The sequence below is a fragment of the Phyllostomus discolor genome, chromosome 1, assembly GCF_004126475.2.
Source record: "Phyllostomus discolor isolate MPI-MPIP mPhyDis1 chromosome 1, mPhyDis1.pri.v3, whole genome shotgun sequence".
In the NCBI taxonomy this organism is placed as follows: Eukaryota; Metazoa; Chordata; class Mammalia; order Chiroptera; family Phyllostomidae; genus Phyllostomus; species Phyllostomus discolor.
This window is the reverse complement of record NC_040903.2, coordinates 43,290,820-43,306,387: the sequence shown is the minus strand read 5'-3', so window position 1 is coordinate 43,306,387 and position 15,568 is coordinate 43,290,820. Positions and strand designations below refer to the sequence as shown.

The following is a 15,568-nucleotide window of genomic DNA, read 5'->3' as shown; positions in this document are numbered from 1 at the left end:
GTAAAAAATCTAATCTATAGTATATTTTTAATGGAAAAAAGTTATACAAGGTTCAATAATTATTGAAAGAAGTTTTATATTTTAAAGGTAAATCCTGCTTTAACCATTTTGAAAATGTAAAATGGATTTCTTCTTTCCTTCCTCTCGCTTCCTCTCTTCATTACCTACTTACTGCCCTTCTTCTTCACTCATTTATTTCTTTGGTGATATCTCTCAACCATGTTAAAAGGCAGTATTCTAACAGGTCTATGGTATTTACAGCCTACTGAACAATAGGTGAACTAGTGATTCAAAGGCACTACCAAGCAGCAACATCACAAAAGCAAAGAAAAAAGCCTGCCAAGGTAATAAAAATAGACACATGATAATATAAAGAATTAAACCTATATTTAATTTAAGTACCCATATTTCAGTAGTGACACAAGAGTATAGACATTATTCCACACATCATTTTCTGGTTGAATGTTAGGAAGTGTGGGGAGATTATGTATGACAGAAGGAATCAAGAACAGGGGACTCTAAAGAACAGGAGTACCTTTAGTATGTTTCTCATCTTCCAGGAACAGGTCAACTTGGAATATTGATGGACCTGAACTCGTGCTGTTATTATATAATTAAGTAAAACAGGTATCATAACTTCTATAATCAAATACCACACTGTATGAAAATGCCAGGGTGTTTCATTCAAGAGAAAAACCAATAAAGAGTGACTAGTACAACACACTTGTGGTTTAAATTAAAATGTGGTGGCATTAAGATGCAATCTCTGAATGAGTATTTATGATGATATTTATGCTGGATTTCATATCTCCTCTTCTTCCCTGTTGTTTTTCTTTCTCATTTTCTCCACTTTCTCCTTCCTTTCCTGCTCTTCTTCTTTCACTTCTCCTACAATGAAAGTGTACTCTACAGTATATGATGTAATTCATGATGTTTATTTATTTAACTAAAAACCAGCTTATGTTAATTTCTTGTAGAGTCACAAGAGAAGGAGGCAAAAGACAGAACCTTTTGATAACAGCAAAGTAATGTGGGAGAAAAATTAAGAAGTCCTAAAATCTCCCAGAAAGAAAAAAGAGCAAGAGATAATAAATTCCAGACATTAGTGAATTAGCAAACCAAAAATATGAAATATCAGAAAAGAAGGTCAATGTTCGTGTACACATTGTACAGTAACCTGGGAGATTGTTTAAGCTCCTTACACTATAATTTTCTTATCTAGAAGAGATATAATAAAGTAGGACTGGATTAAATGAGAGGTATGTAAATTACATTGCAGATAGAAATGTTCAAATATAGCCCTGGTTGGTGTAGCTCAGTGGATTGAGCATGGGTTGCAAACCAAAGGGCCGCCAGTTTGATTCCCAGTTGGGGCACATGCCTGGGTTGTGGGCCAGATCCCTAATGGGGGACACTGGAGAGGCAACCACACATTAATGTCTCTTTCCCTCTCTTTCTCCCTCCCTTCCCCTCTCTATAAAAATAAATAAATAATATCTTTCAAAAATTTTAAAAGGAAATGTTCAAATATGAATTTAAATATTATTTTTACATGTTTCATCATAATCTTCATTAGGAAGAGCATTCAAATGAACACATGGATGAAATCAAGGAAGGGTAGGGTCAAGAGTTGGGAGTGGGGATGGCTAGGGTGGGGAGAATGGTGGGGGTAAAATGGAGACAAGTGTACTTGAATAACACTTAAAAAACCTACAAAATGAAAAATTAACTCAGGATTATGCAGAAAATGGAAACCAAAGCACAGTGAAAAAACATCTTTAGAAATCAGGATCCTGAACCTTTAAATTCTGCTAACCTCAGCCTGATGCCTCCCTGAGACCCTGGACTAACGCAAAGATTGCAAGCACCCAGTATGTGGCAGCTAGACTTAGTATACCGGGGGCATTTGCTAAGTGGCCTCTGAACCACCACTGGCACTGAATTGAACCTGTATCAGTCTGGTGAATACCACTAGTCCCTACCTGGTGACTCATTGTGAACCTACCATCATGCAACTCAAGTAAACAAAGTCTCATCCAGTGACTGAACATAAAAGGCAGTCAGCAGGTGGAAACAGGTGGAAGCAGAACCTGGGATGCCTTGTGACCTTAACGAATTTCCCATGGTCCCAGTACTGGTAAAAGCCAATCTTCATGCGAACATTCAGGCTCAGAAGAATCAGCCACAAACTATGGATTGCTTGTATCTCCAAGAATGTTTCCAAGAGACAGTCTCAAACAGTGTCTTGCATTAGCTTGTACCAGAGTCCCTCCCAACAAGTCCAGAAACAATACGGCCAGTGGCCAGCTTTGGACAACATTGGAGCAGGATTTAATAAGCTTCACAAGCAGAATAACAAAGGGAGATCTCTGCAGGCACTAAACTTGCTAAGGTGAATTCTGCTTTGTGTGGTCAGTACCTGCACAGCAGTTTGCACACTGTGGTTGGGGTAGATCCTCTCAGTAAGCCAGCCTGAGGGTTAATGCCAGGAATGAACAAGCCAATAACAATCAGCACTGTATTGTGACAAGAGAGCCCACATAATCCCCACAAGAAACATTCTTGGTTAACCAAGCTCAGGTCATTAAGATGACTACACCACTAAACCCACAGGACACCTACTTCATAAGTCCACCCCACAAAACTGGAAGTCAGAGTAGATCTACTTTGTACATAAAACAAACATGAGCAGGCAGCCAATGTGGAGAGACAAAGAAACAGACCCAAAATTAAAAGAACAGGAGAAATCTCCTGAAAAAAGAACTAAGGGAAATGGAGGCAAGCAATTTAGCAGGCACAGAGGACAAAGTAATGGTTATAAGGATGCTCTACAGCATGAAAAATGTAGAGGCCAGAAAAATGAAGAAGTCAGAAATGAAGAATACAATACATGAAATGAAGAATCCACTGGAAAGAATAAACTGTAGGTTGGATGAAGCAGATGGTTGAATTAGTAATTTGCAAAATAAGGTTAAAAACAAATACCCAGTCAGAGCAGCAAGAAGAAAAAAAGAATAAAAAATGGATTTAAGGGACCTTGGAGATGTCATAAGGCATAAAACATCTACATCATAAGGGTATCAGAATGACAGAGAGAGAACAAGAAATACAGAATGTATTTGAAGAAATAATGACTGAAAACTTCCTTAACCTGGTGAAGGAAAAAGACACACAAGTCCAGGAAGCACAGAGAATCCCAAACAAGATGAATGCAAAAGTCCCACACCAAGATAAATCATAATTAAAATATCAAAAGTTCAAGCTGAAGAGATATTCTTAGAAGCAACAAGAGAAAAATTGTTATTTAGCTTCAAGGCAGCTCCCATAAGACTGTCAACTGATTTCTCAAAAGGAACATTTAAGGCCAGAAGGAATTGGCATAAAATATCCAAGTGATAAAAAGCAAGGACTTACAATCAATAAGGTTGTCATTTAAAATTGGAGGAGAAATAAAGAGCTACTCAGACAAGAAAATGCTAAAGGAGTTTGGTACCACCAAATAAACATTACAAAAAGATATTAAAGAACCTGCTTTAGAAAGGAGGAGAAGAAGGAGGAAGAGAAGGGAGAAAAGAAAGAGGAGAATAGGAGAGAGAAGAAGCAGCAGAGGAACAGAGTTAGAAGAATAAAGGAACAATATATATGTACCTATTAACAATCACTTTAAATGTAAATAGCTTAAATGCTCCAATCCAAAGGCATAGAGTAACTGAATGGATAAGAAAACAAGACCCACGTATATGGTGTCAACTGTCAATAAAGGACCCACCTCAACTGAAGATACACACAACTGAAAAGTAAAGGGATGGAAAAATATCCCATGCAAATGCAAGTTTAAAAGAGCTGGGGTAGCAAATTGGACAAATGAGCACAGCAGAACCAGATGCATGGAAACATGGAATAGTCTTCGGGTGGTCAGAGGGGAGGCCGGAGGGAGACAATGGTAGAAAGAAGTGGAAGGGATTGGTCAAAGAACATGTATGAATGACCCATGGACATAGCCAACAGTGTGGGGAATGACAGTGGGAATGGGAGGTAGATGGGTGGAGGAGGGCAAAGGGGGAAAATTGGGACAACTGTAATAGAACAATAACATGTTTTTGAAAAACCCTAAGATGTTAGAAGACTGCTTTATAAATAGGCACATACTATGTATTTTTGAGGCCTGCTTTAGACTTCTTCATGGACTTTGGGTAAGTCTCTGTTTCTCTCTGGCCTTCAGTTTCCTTTCCTCTTACTAATCTATCCTTCCTTGAACAATAGCTCATAATCACTCACTGCAAAAGATATGAGCTCAAACCTGAGAAGACTCATTTTAATAAATTTTTATCATTATCAAGTATTTCAAGAAGTAGTTATTTTTCAGTGTTACTTTAGTCCTAAAACCCTTCAACCAATCCCCACTCTCTACAAAATAAAATTGATGTTCTCAAGGAGCACAGCATGCTCTGCTTTTCACTATCTTACCTCTTTCTCCTTCTCTGTTCTCATCTCCACCTACTGCCTTTGTTGTAATGCATGGCCCTGATTCACTACTTGACTTTGTTGTAGTTACTTGTGTCTGATATCTAAGACCCTTGTCTTTTTCACTTTTTAGCCTATAATTCTCTCCCCTACTCAGATCAAACTATTCATCCAGCTTCAAAAACTTACTCAGGACCCATACCTTCATGAAGATCCTCTCTAGCTCCCCTATGCAACAACAAATTAAAGTAGGTATTTCCTCTGTGCCTACTGTACCTTATGACAGCTTTATTAAGATGTTTATTACATTTGATGAGAAGTAGGTTTCATATAAGTTTATCCTAAAGGCTCTGACCTCTCTGGAGACAAAAATTTTGCTTTTTTATTTATTGTTGCATGATTGACAACTAGCAGCATTCAGGCAAGCATAGACATTTAATATGGAATATATTTCACTATTGCCTCCTATAACCTTCATGTTCACTTATCTTCAATATACAGTATTGCATGTATGACTATTCTTGGTATCTGGCCATCATCTAGAAAGTCTCTTCTTTCTGATGCTGTAATTCCCATGTCATAAAAAGCTGTCATCTATACTTCATGGCATTGCTCACTCTCATTAGGCCTGGTTTTAGCCTTCTTTCCTATCTGTAGCCATTCAAGTCTGTTTGGAGGTACTGGTTTATTACTCAACTGCTGCCCCCTCCTTCTCCCAGAACAACCAGCACTTTATGATTAGTCATTTATCATAAACACATTGTAATCTCTTTCCCCACCCCAACAATTCCCTTGATCTACTTATATTAAACTGCAACCATCTTAAAAATTAATCCATTTAGGTAAAGAAAACAAGGTGATTTCTACTCTCATCTAGGTATTAATGCTGGGAATAGTCTTATTTAATTTTATTTTCACATTAATCAAAATATTTCCTCTTTCAAATACCCAAAAGCCACATCCACTTCCCTGTCAGTTGAAAACCCCATCCTGCACCTAACTGGAAAAGTGGACCATTTTTTTTTTTCAATTTTTAACCTGTGTTTCTAAGTATGTATTATATTTACTGATCTTCTCCTCCTGTTCTTTATTCTCAGAGAAACTGGTACATTCTGTATAGGTCTATTTCTTTTGGTTGTAACTCTGGTCCTACTGGACTTTGCCTTATCTATTTAATCCCCACTTCTTCAGTGTGTTTCAGCCATTTCTCATGACTTGCTTCTTTCTTTTAAGTGAAGAATCTCTGTCCTGAAATTACCTTCATATGATTTTGGTTGTTCCTGATTCATAGATGCTGTTCCATAGGTGCCCTTAGTTCTACTTCTAAAATATCTGAAGTGCAGTGTTGCTTTTAATTCCTTAGACATTACTTACTTATTAACTACTTGGAGTGTATCTCAATGGTTACAATGATAATCATTCCATATGTCCAGAAATCTCTTCTCTGTTTCCACCTTATTCCACACCTGTGTAGCATTTTCACTCTTGCCTTGGCTTTTTTTTTTTTACTAGCTATTTGTTCCCATGGTGCCAATGACCCTCTACTTTCTTCTCCATGGTTCTCTGTATTATTTCCTATTACCTTTTGCTGGACCAGATTCTGAAAAACAGAGTACACTTGAACTCTAATAGACAATTTCTCTTTTGACTTGCCATTTTTTCCCTGAAAGAAGTTCATTTATTCCTTTGCAAGAAGATAGAAATTACTTTCTACTCTTGTACATATGACTCTATTGAGTATCATATTTAATTCATATCGCATCTCAGACACATTCAAACTTACCATGTGAAGATTTAACTGAGTATCTCCTTTCTAATTTCAGCTGGGTTTCCAAATTGACTCATAACATGGATAATTTTTATGATTCATTTCCCTGACTTCTCAGATCTCTCTTCTTTTAATGTCAGTTTGCTTTCCATTGCCTAACATGCCTGGCATCATTTCTGTAGTTGAGGTCATCATAACATTTCTTACAATAACCTCTTTTTCTAGGTTGCTTGACATATTGTCATAAAAACATATATTCCAGAAAATTTACAATCCATTTTTCTTTCAAATCTCTAATACCTTCCTTATTTTCACTGAATTATATCACAATGCAAGTCTCAAATTCAAAAGCACCCATGATGTGACTTCATCAAAACCCTGTAACAGCCCTGGCTGGTGTGGCTCAGTGGTTGAGTGCTGCCTGCACATCAAAGGGCTGCTGGTTTGATTCCCAGTCAGGGCACATGCCTGGGTTGCAGGTCAGGTTCCCAGTAGGGGTTGGGTAAGAGGCAACCACACACTGATCTTTCTCTCCCTCTCTTCCTCCCTCCCCCTCTTTCTAAAAATAAATAAGTAAAAATCTAAAAAAACAAACAATCCAAAAAATTAAAAAAACATCCCTGTAATAGTAACTTATACACTCTGTATTCTGTGTTTTCTAAAATACAGAATCCAACAAACATGGCATATCACTGTTCAAGCACCCATATTTCTGTCAGTTAGACTGATTTATTCACATTAATTCTGTCTCAAAATTGTCCTCATTCTTTTAAGTTTAAACTAGAATAATAGCTCCTTAAAGACCAGAACGCCTGCTCACATTCAGCAAAGGTGCCCATTACGCCAATGGAGGGATGACAAATATGCAAGTTTAAGCCCAAATGCTACACTGATAGATACATTTTATAACAACAACTCATGTGGTTAATACATGGGCATTCATATAATCACATAGAAATATATGGACTCACATATGGCTTTAAATGGCATCTTTGCAATGAACAAAATACACAAATTTTGCAAGTTACTTATCTTACTGGTGTCTCAGTTTCTTCATAGAAATTATGGAAAGGAAAGCTCTCAAGAAGTTTTTGTTACAAACATACACGATAAGTCTCTAAAGGGCACAAAGCCTCCCATAGGGCTGGCACTAAGTAAAAATGTAAAACTGTTCTAGTTATTATGCTTGATTTGAAAAAGGTAACCCATATTTTTCAGATAAATAAGTCTTCATGACATTTTACAAAAAATTTATAACAGATTTATAAAAGATTTTGCCTATATAAGCCACCGAGATTCCTTTTCTGAGATGTTTCATTACATAGAAAGGCCTAATCCTCTTGAGTAAAGGATATTCGTTTTAAGTTAACTATTTATTGTGCCTAAATTAAGTGGCTGTGAAGCTTTGCAATTTGACTCACATGACAAAGTTACCATCATGGACTTGTTATCTGTCATTTTTCTCCATGGCGGCATAAAACACTAACAGCTGCTCAGGTTAGCATGCAATTGTGGCCTTTGTAAGCCCCTGCTCATGTCCAGTGCTCAGATAGCATCCCCCCAAGTGAGATGTTCAGGGGTCCCCAAGTGCTAGAGACCTAATTAAGTCTGAACTTGGGGACTGAGCCAGAGGGTCAGGGTCCTCCAATGATTGTCTTCAGTTATTAGACAACTGCATTTCCTGGACAGATTTTCTTTGCCAGCTGTGAATCGTTTCCTTCTTAAAATGCTTCCCAGCATTTCTGAGGACTGTTATTGGGCAGAAACCATTTTCTTTTAATGCAGACTTCTTGGAATTGAAAGCCTACTCTTGATTTTATCTGAAACCACAAAATTAACATGCCATGGAATACAGTATTTAAACAGCCACAAAAACACACAAACCATCATCCACTTAGCTCCACCTTCACTTCTTGTCCTCCACCTTGGAAAAAAGGTAAGTATTTCCCATGTAAATTTGATGTGTCTTCTCTGTAGCTTTATTTCAACTAGGTTGAGATATATGAAGAAATCAATTTGTAAAATATAGGCTTTGAAATAAAGGTACTTAAAGTACTACTGACATTATTCTCAACACTTAGGTTAAACAAAGTAGAAGTATCTATGAAGATTTGGTGAACATGATAAGATTTGGCCGAATAAGCTTTACGAGTCCAAGAAAATGTAGTAATATTTTCAAAATGTGGTTATATATTTTTCCATTTAGGGTTGATAACAGGCTATATTAAAAGATCTAATTTGTGAATTATGTGTTCCAATTTGGTTAATCATATTAAAGTTATAAAACTGAATATATTTAAATTATTTTTGAAAATTATTCTGAAAGCTTTATTCAACAGGTAGTCATAAAGGTAGCATAGTGTGAATCAAGATATTATGGGAGTACTTGAAACATATACTATTTGAAATGTTTATAAATAATATTTTAGAAGAAGCATTCATTGAACTAGTTTAGAACATGTAACACCCCATGTTATCATTCAATTCATGGGATTTAATAAATAATCAAATAGATAGGAAAAACAGAGTTCAGTTAAAATGAAACTAAATTTTACTTTGTAAGAAAAATTTTAAGATAGAAAAAAGTTGAAAAAAAGATTTTAAAGAAAGTGTATATTAGACTCTGTATTTCAATAATAAAGTTTGTCTAAAAATTAGTATATAAAATGTGAACTATGAAATGTAGAAAATGCAATGATATCTTCCCTACTTGTAATGATCTTTAATATAGTAACACAATTTTGAGAACTGAAATGAAAATTAATTGGAAACTTACAGAGGTCTTAAGCAAAGTAAAATTAGTAAGAATTATATAGCACCCTTGAGAAAAATGTAGAAATCATATTTGCCTAATAAAGAGAAATATTTCAGTCTTAAATATTACAAAGTATATTTTGCACATGCATTAGGGACTTGTTCATGAAATATTTGTAGCAGAAATTTACTTTATAAATCTAAGATTGTAGATTTTATGTCAAAGTATATTATGACACAAGTATTTTTTTAACTAGAAATTATAGAGATGGAAGAAAATGAAGCCTTTAGTAGATTTTGCTCAAAAGTATTAACACATATTTTATTTCATGCTACCATAATAAGTAGTCTGCTATGGGGAGTGGAAAGAGAACCTGATCCTTTGGTAAATCATCGAGAAAACAGAGAAAACAGAAGTGTGGTGTATGATGTCTAAAGCTATATGGCACAAAGGAAAAGACATGTCATTAGGTGTGAAGGGATGAAGTCTGTGAAATGGCTACAGGTAGAGAATAAACAAATGGAACAGTCCTACAAAAACATCTGGATAAATGCAGCAAGTGAAATGCTCAAATAAAATCTCAGTCTTATTAGAAATAAAGACATATGATTAAGCCAAATATTTATAAAATTCTTTCATTCAATAAAGAAAAGGTACAATAAACTATGATCTTCTATGTGTACATTTTTTAATTAACCTGTTCCCAATGGATATGAGGATTCATTGGGGCTGAAACCTTAATATTTTGTTCACTGCTTTAAATGCAGACCCTACACAGCTTTGGGCAATTAAGAGTGACGAATAAATATCACTCATTTTGATGAAATGAATCAATAAATAAAGCTTTATCTGTTTACAATTTTTTCTATCTTTGAAAAATACACAATGTACTGTAAATGAGATAAAAGAAGAGTGAGGTGGGGTAGAGCTGAGAGCTGAGAACTCTGAATGGCTTTCATTGAAGTACAAAGTTGATAAGGAAGCCTAAAGTGCCATAGAAGGTCTTGACTTTAGTTATATAATAAAACTTCTATTAGTAATTTTTCTAACATACAGTCACTTTGTTTTTTTCAAAGAGAGATAGGCCTGCTTAATTAAGGAGTACATCTCATTGACAACCACAGTACTTTTTTCCCTCTCACAGGCCTTTAGCACCATGAGGGTCCTCATCCTTGCCTGCCTGGCGGCCCTTGCCCTTGCAATGGAGGTAAGAAAATCTCTAGATAATTAACATGAAGTGAAATGTCTTCCCATGTGTAGAGAACCATATCATCAATTTGTTAGATGTGCAATAAAACAGACACAGCAGAATTTTTAAATCTTTAAAGAAATCATGAATAGTCACTCACTATTTCAACAGTGAGTGTTGTACATAGGGCCACAAATCTGGGTAATATGCTACCAGTCCCTAAAGTAAAAACAAACCAGCAAATAAGCAACAGACAAAACAAAAGAAACAAACATTAAAGACAGTAATACTGCACAAGTACAATTGAATACCATAGATATCCAATCTAGATAAATATACAATATCCAGTGATGAAACTCATGCACCTCTTACCCTGGGGCATTGGACCAAATCCTACCTGTATCTGGATCCAAAGACAACCAGATGGTGAAGTATGAGGCAATAATCATCATTATAAACATATGTGTAATCTTAATAAAAAGTGCTTGATACATATTAAAATAACTCCCTCTCTGTTACCCAACAAATATGTCCTTCCTTCAGGTAGAATAAAAACATACCATTGAGAATAACCAAATATAAAAGACATAAACCACAATTACCTTTCAACGTTCCCAGAAGACATACAATATTTTTATTTCTTAAATTTGTGAAAGAGGTAGTTCTTCATAATGAAGGTGAAAAGTAAGTAGGAAAAATGAGTTAGTTATGGAAAGTAAATGGTGTTTCCTTTTCTTTTTTTCCCCACAAGGAAGAACTCCGTGTATCCAGTGTGGTAAGATATCTTTTATTCAGAGAAAAATTGCACCATAAAATAGTAACTTTCTTTGGTGATCCCATTGTTGATTTTGCTTTTGTTTTTCTTTATAGACTGTAGAAAGCCTTTCAAACACAGAGGTAAGCTAATGTTCACTCTGAGGCAATTTCCAGTTTTGGAACAGTAAAATGCTGTGGACTCTTTATATTGTGATACTTAGGGCATTTAATCAATGCACTAGTTCTGATATATAAGTTCTGATGTAAATTTCCATTATATAAGTTTAAGGGCAAAATAAACGTCAGCAGAATTCAATATTCAAGCATTTTCTATGCAAGCTTGCTAAGTGAAATTGCATCACTGTGCCCCACACCCTTCCTTAAATGGACTGTGCAGTCTTTTTATCTATCTTGAGCTCTCTCCATGGTGACCACACTCACTGTGTTGACATTTATTGGTCACCTTCTGTGGATCAGACAAAAGAGGCTGCCCATGGGAAAGAATGGCAATATAGGAGGTGGGTGGACATGCAAATGGACATTTTTGTAATTTCAGTAGTCACTTTAGTGAATAAGAGACAGTGAGTCTTGGTTTCAGTCTTAAATGTGCCTGTGAGAGTCAGGTAGGTATTCCTGCTTGCACCACTTTTGTGGTCTGTCAACACCTGCTAAAGGGTACATGGGTAAACTTGACCACAAATGTTATCAGATTCTTGGGCAAAGTAATCAGTTCTTCCCTAACAAATAAACTAAGAATGATTCACAGAATGTATCAAGGGTTATTATAATTGTTGATTAATGAGTTACATTTTTGTAGAATGAGACAGTATATTAGAGATTATTTGTTGTCACAGAAAGGGAACGTAGTGCAAGAGAAAAGCAGCACCTATTAAATTCTTCTTTTTGTACTATGTTCACTAATTCTTTCCTATGTTATTTGTTCTTTTCCATGTTCTATGATTCTATGATCACGATTCTATGTTCCTTTTCGTATTTTTTAAAAAAAAATAATTGAATTTATTGTGGTGACATTCGTTTGCAAACCAATACTTGATTTTTCTCTACTGCATTTACTTGTCTTTTATACAACTGTTTTCTGTAGAAAAATAAACATATAAGTTTAGTAAGTATCCTGAGTTTTTAATGATGTTATCTAGCAAGGAGTCCACATTAATGTATTAAACACCTTATTTTCTTATTTATATGTGCAATTAAAAATTTGTAAAAATGTAACCTAATTTTATTTTTATTTTCCTGAAGGAATCCATTACACGCATCAACAAAGTAGACCTATTTATTTATTTATAGTAAATTCATTGAGGTGATATTGGTTAATAAGATCATATGGGTTTCACATGTACATTTTTGGGATACATGATTGATACATTGCATTGTGTGCCCATCACCCAAATTCAAATTCTTTTTCACCACCATATACTTGGCCCCCTTTACTTTCTACTATCCCATCAACCCCCTGCCCTCTGGGAATGGCCATTCTGTTATGGGTCTGTAAGTTTTAGTTTGATATCCCACATTAGGGGGTCAAATCCTTCTATTTCAAAGTACCTATTTTCATAATTTCCTACACTCAGTTTTTACAGATTACACCATTTCTTTTCATGTGGTTTGTTTTCTAGCAGAAACCTGAGAAGTTTGAAAATGACAAAGAGCAGCAAAGACAGGTAATTTGTTCATAACATTTCTAAAATTTTTATAAAATAGGATAGAATATTTTTCTATTCTAAATATTTAAAAGGTGTTCATGGGTAGTCTAAAGAACTGTAATAAAAGAAATGTCAGTGACAGAAATGAAATTTGTCAGGATATTTTGAAGACACAAATGCATTTTAGGCTCTCTTTGCAGAAAATAGACACACTTAAGAGTAATGATTAATTTGCTAACTTTACTAATGATGTATCAGTTTTTCATAAACATGCATGAGTATATATATTTCCAGGATGGGAACTAGATTCCCCTTATTCTAAAATAGATAGGCTAATGAAAGGAATGAGGAAGCAATATGGCAGAAATCTTAATTTGATCACTGACTAGCTCTATAACCTTGGCTCCAAGTTTCTCTGTACTTCAATTACTTCATCTGAAACCTGAAAATATTCCTAATTCCTTAGGGTTGATGAGCTGACACAATAAATATTAGTTTACATTAAAATTGTACATGTTTTATAGCAACATTAATGAATACATGCAGTTAAAAGACTTTTCATTACGCAGATGAGAGCAATGAGTGAGATACAGGTTAACTGAGTACACAATTGTGTGCCAACATCACACAGGAGTTTAGTAGCAGAGCTTGTTTAAAATGAAAGATTTTCTTAGACAACATGAAGTTCTTCATTTAAGTAATTTACACATATGCTAACAATTTTCTCCAATTGTAATATTTTAGTGCCCTCTCCTATCAGTGGACTGGCTTTGTTTAGAACTTACAACAAGTATTTTTCTAAGTCAAAATAAATGTAACAATTGATGCTTCTTAAAGACTTATGGTAACTACCATCTACCAAGGGAAGTCTTGCTGGAAGTTAGCTGGTGTAGAGTAAATCCTTCAATTAAACCACAAATTAAGATTTACTTTTCATTAAAACACACAAAAGCAACCTAGAAGTCATTTCTCTAATTATTTTTAAATAAATCTTCCTCATGAAACCCATTGGTCCATTATCATCACATTATGTTGAAAATCCCATGCCCTCTCAACACCAAACTGTACAGCTAGCCAATAGTTGCCTAGCTATTGAAGGCAACTTGGAAAAGAAGAAACAAGTCTGAAATCCTCAAACATTGATTTCAGTTTGATCTGTGTTCACCTGTAAAAGAAGTAGGTTAATGAGAAATCCCTCAATGAGAATTTCATGTGACCCCAAATAGTGTCTTAGCCAGCATAAATAAAAGATTTTCTTACTTTCCTTTTGGTCAGTTATGGTGGTTCAAAAGAGAGGAGTTTAATTCACCAAGAATGGGAATGGTAGCTGAATCATGGACTCAAAGATTCTGTCTCTTCTCCAGGATGGACACCAGGAGAAAATCCAGTCCCCTGTCCAGCCACAGGCTCTTGTCTATCCTTTTGCTGAGCCCATCCCCTATACTGTCCTTCCACAAAATGTCCTGCCTCTTGCTCAGCCTGCTATGGTGCTGCCTGTCCTTCAGCCTGAAGTGATTCAAGGTTCCAATTCTAAGGCAACCATCTTTCCTAAGCACCATGTGATGCCATTTCTTAAATCTCCAGCAGTTCCAATTTTTCAACGCCAAATCCCAAACCTCACTGATCTCAAAAATCCACAGCTTCCTCTGCCTCTGCTCCAGCCCTTGATGCACCAGGTGCCCCAGCCTCTTATCCAGGCTCCCATGCTTCCTACTCAGCCCCTGCTTTCCCTTCCTCAGCCCAAAGCCCTGCCTCTTTCCCAGCAAGTGATCACCTACCCTCAGAGAGATATGCCCATCCAAGCCCTTCTGCTTTACCAAGAGCCTCTGATTGACCCTACCCAGGGGTCCTACCCTGTGAGTCAACCTATTGCCACAGTTTACAGCTTGCAACAAGTAAGCCCTAACTTACCAACTCTGCTGTGTTATTCATGGTGTTCACATGATACTAGAGGAGTGAGAAATACAGAATAAATGAATGAGTGAATAATGCATGGAGCTAAATGCACAAAATTTAAATCAGGGATTCTCAACACTAGTTACATAATAATATAACCTCGGAAATGTTTCCCCAGCATCCCAATGTCTACTACTACTCACAGAGATTTAAATACAATTTTTCTGGTTTTCTATATAGAAGACACTGAGCATTGGAAAGGTATTGTTTCAGAGATTCTGATTCTATTGATCTGTGGAGAATATAGACAAAGAATTTTGAAACTTTCTAAAGGCAGAATTAAATTGGTAATCTGGATGTTAAATAAAGAAATCTTATTTTTTCTACAGTTTTGAAGATTTCTCTTTTTTCACATCTATTCTTCATATACTTTAATTCACATCTTGTTTTTGTCACATCCACATGGGAAGGCAAATGATTGAGATGCTTATTTCATTACTCATAGAAGTTTTATAATTTTTATTTTATTTTTACTTGTATTTTTTAGAGAGAGGGTAAGAGAGGGAGAAAGAAAGAAACAGAAACAGATGTGAGAAACATCAATATATTGCCTCTTGTAAACTCTCCTACTAGGGACTGAACCCGCAACTGAGGCATATGCCCTGATGGGAAAGTGGATCAGAGAACTTTTGCTTTGTGGGATGGCACCCAACGAACTGAGTCACAATGGTCATGGCTCACAGAATTTTTAAAAGTATTTTTGCCAAAAAGTGAATCACTTGTTTATTTTCATGTTTGTTTGTTCATATATTTATTTTTTAAGATTTAAGAGGATTTTAAAGTTGTTTGCCCCTCACTTTAGGTAAGCTTTGGGAGTTTAAAGATTAGAATAATTATGTTTATAGGTAATACATTTTTACATCTCATTGACCTGAATATGCCCAAGTAGTAAGTAACTCCACCAATATATGAACTTATTTATTAATTATTAATTTGTCTGATTAGTTGACTATTATGTACTAACTGAAATTATGTATTTGTATTTTAAATAATTTTAATTTTATAGTGTTACAGAT

General features: G+C 35.4%; 1 protein-coding gene across 1 annotated transcript; it reads left to right on the top strand.

Moving 5' to 3' along the window:
• Positions 1-8,103: 8,103 nt before the first annotated feature.
• Positions 8,104-15,348, top strand: CSN2 (casein beta). Its single transcript, XM_036021568.1, has 7 exons — positions 8,104-8,168; positions 10,132-10,194; positions 11,047-11,073; positions 12,193-12,216; positions 12,573-12,614; positions 13,961-14,491; positions 15,316-15,348. Exons 2-7 carry the CDS (start codon positions 10,144-10,146, stop codon positions 15,319-15,321), a joined length of 681 nt encoding a protein of 226 aa, XP_035877461.1. The 5' UTR covers positions 8,104-8,168; positions 10,132-10,143; the 3' UTR covers positions 15,322-15,348.
• Positions 15,349-15,568: the final 220 nt, after the last annotated feature.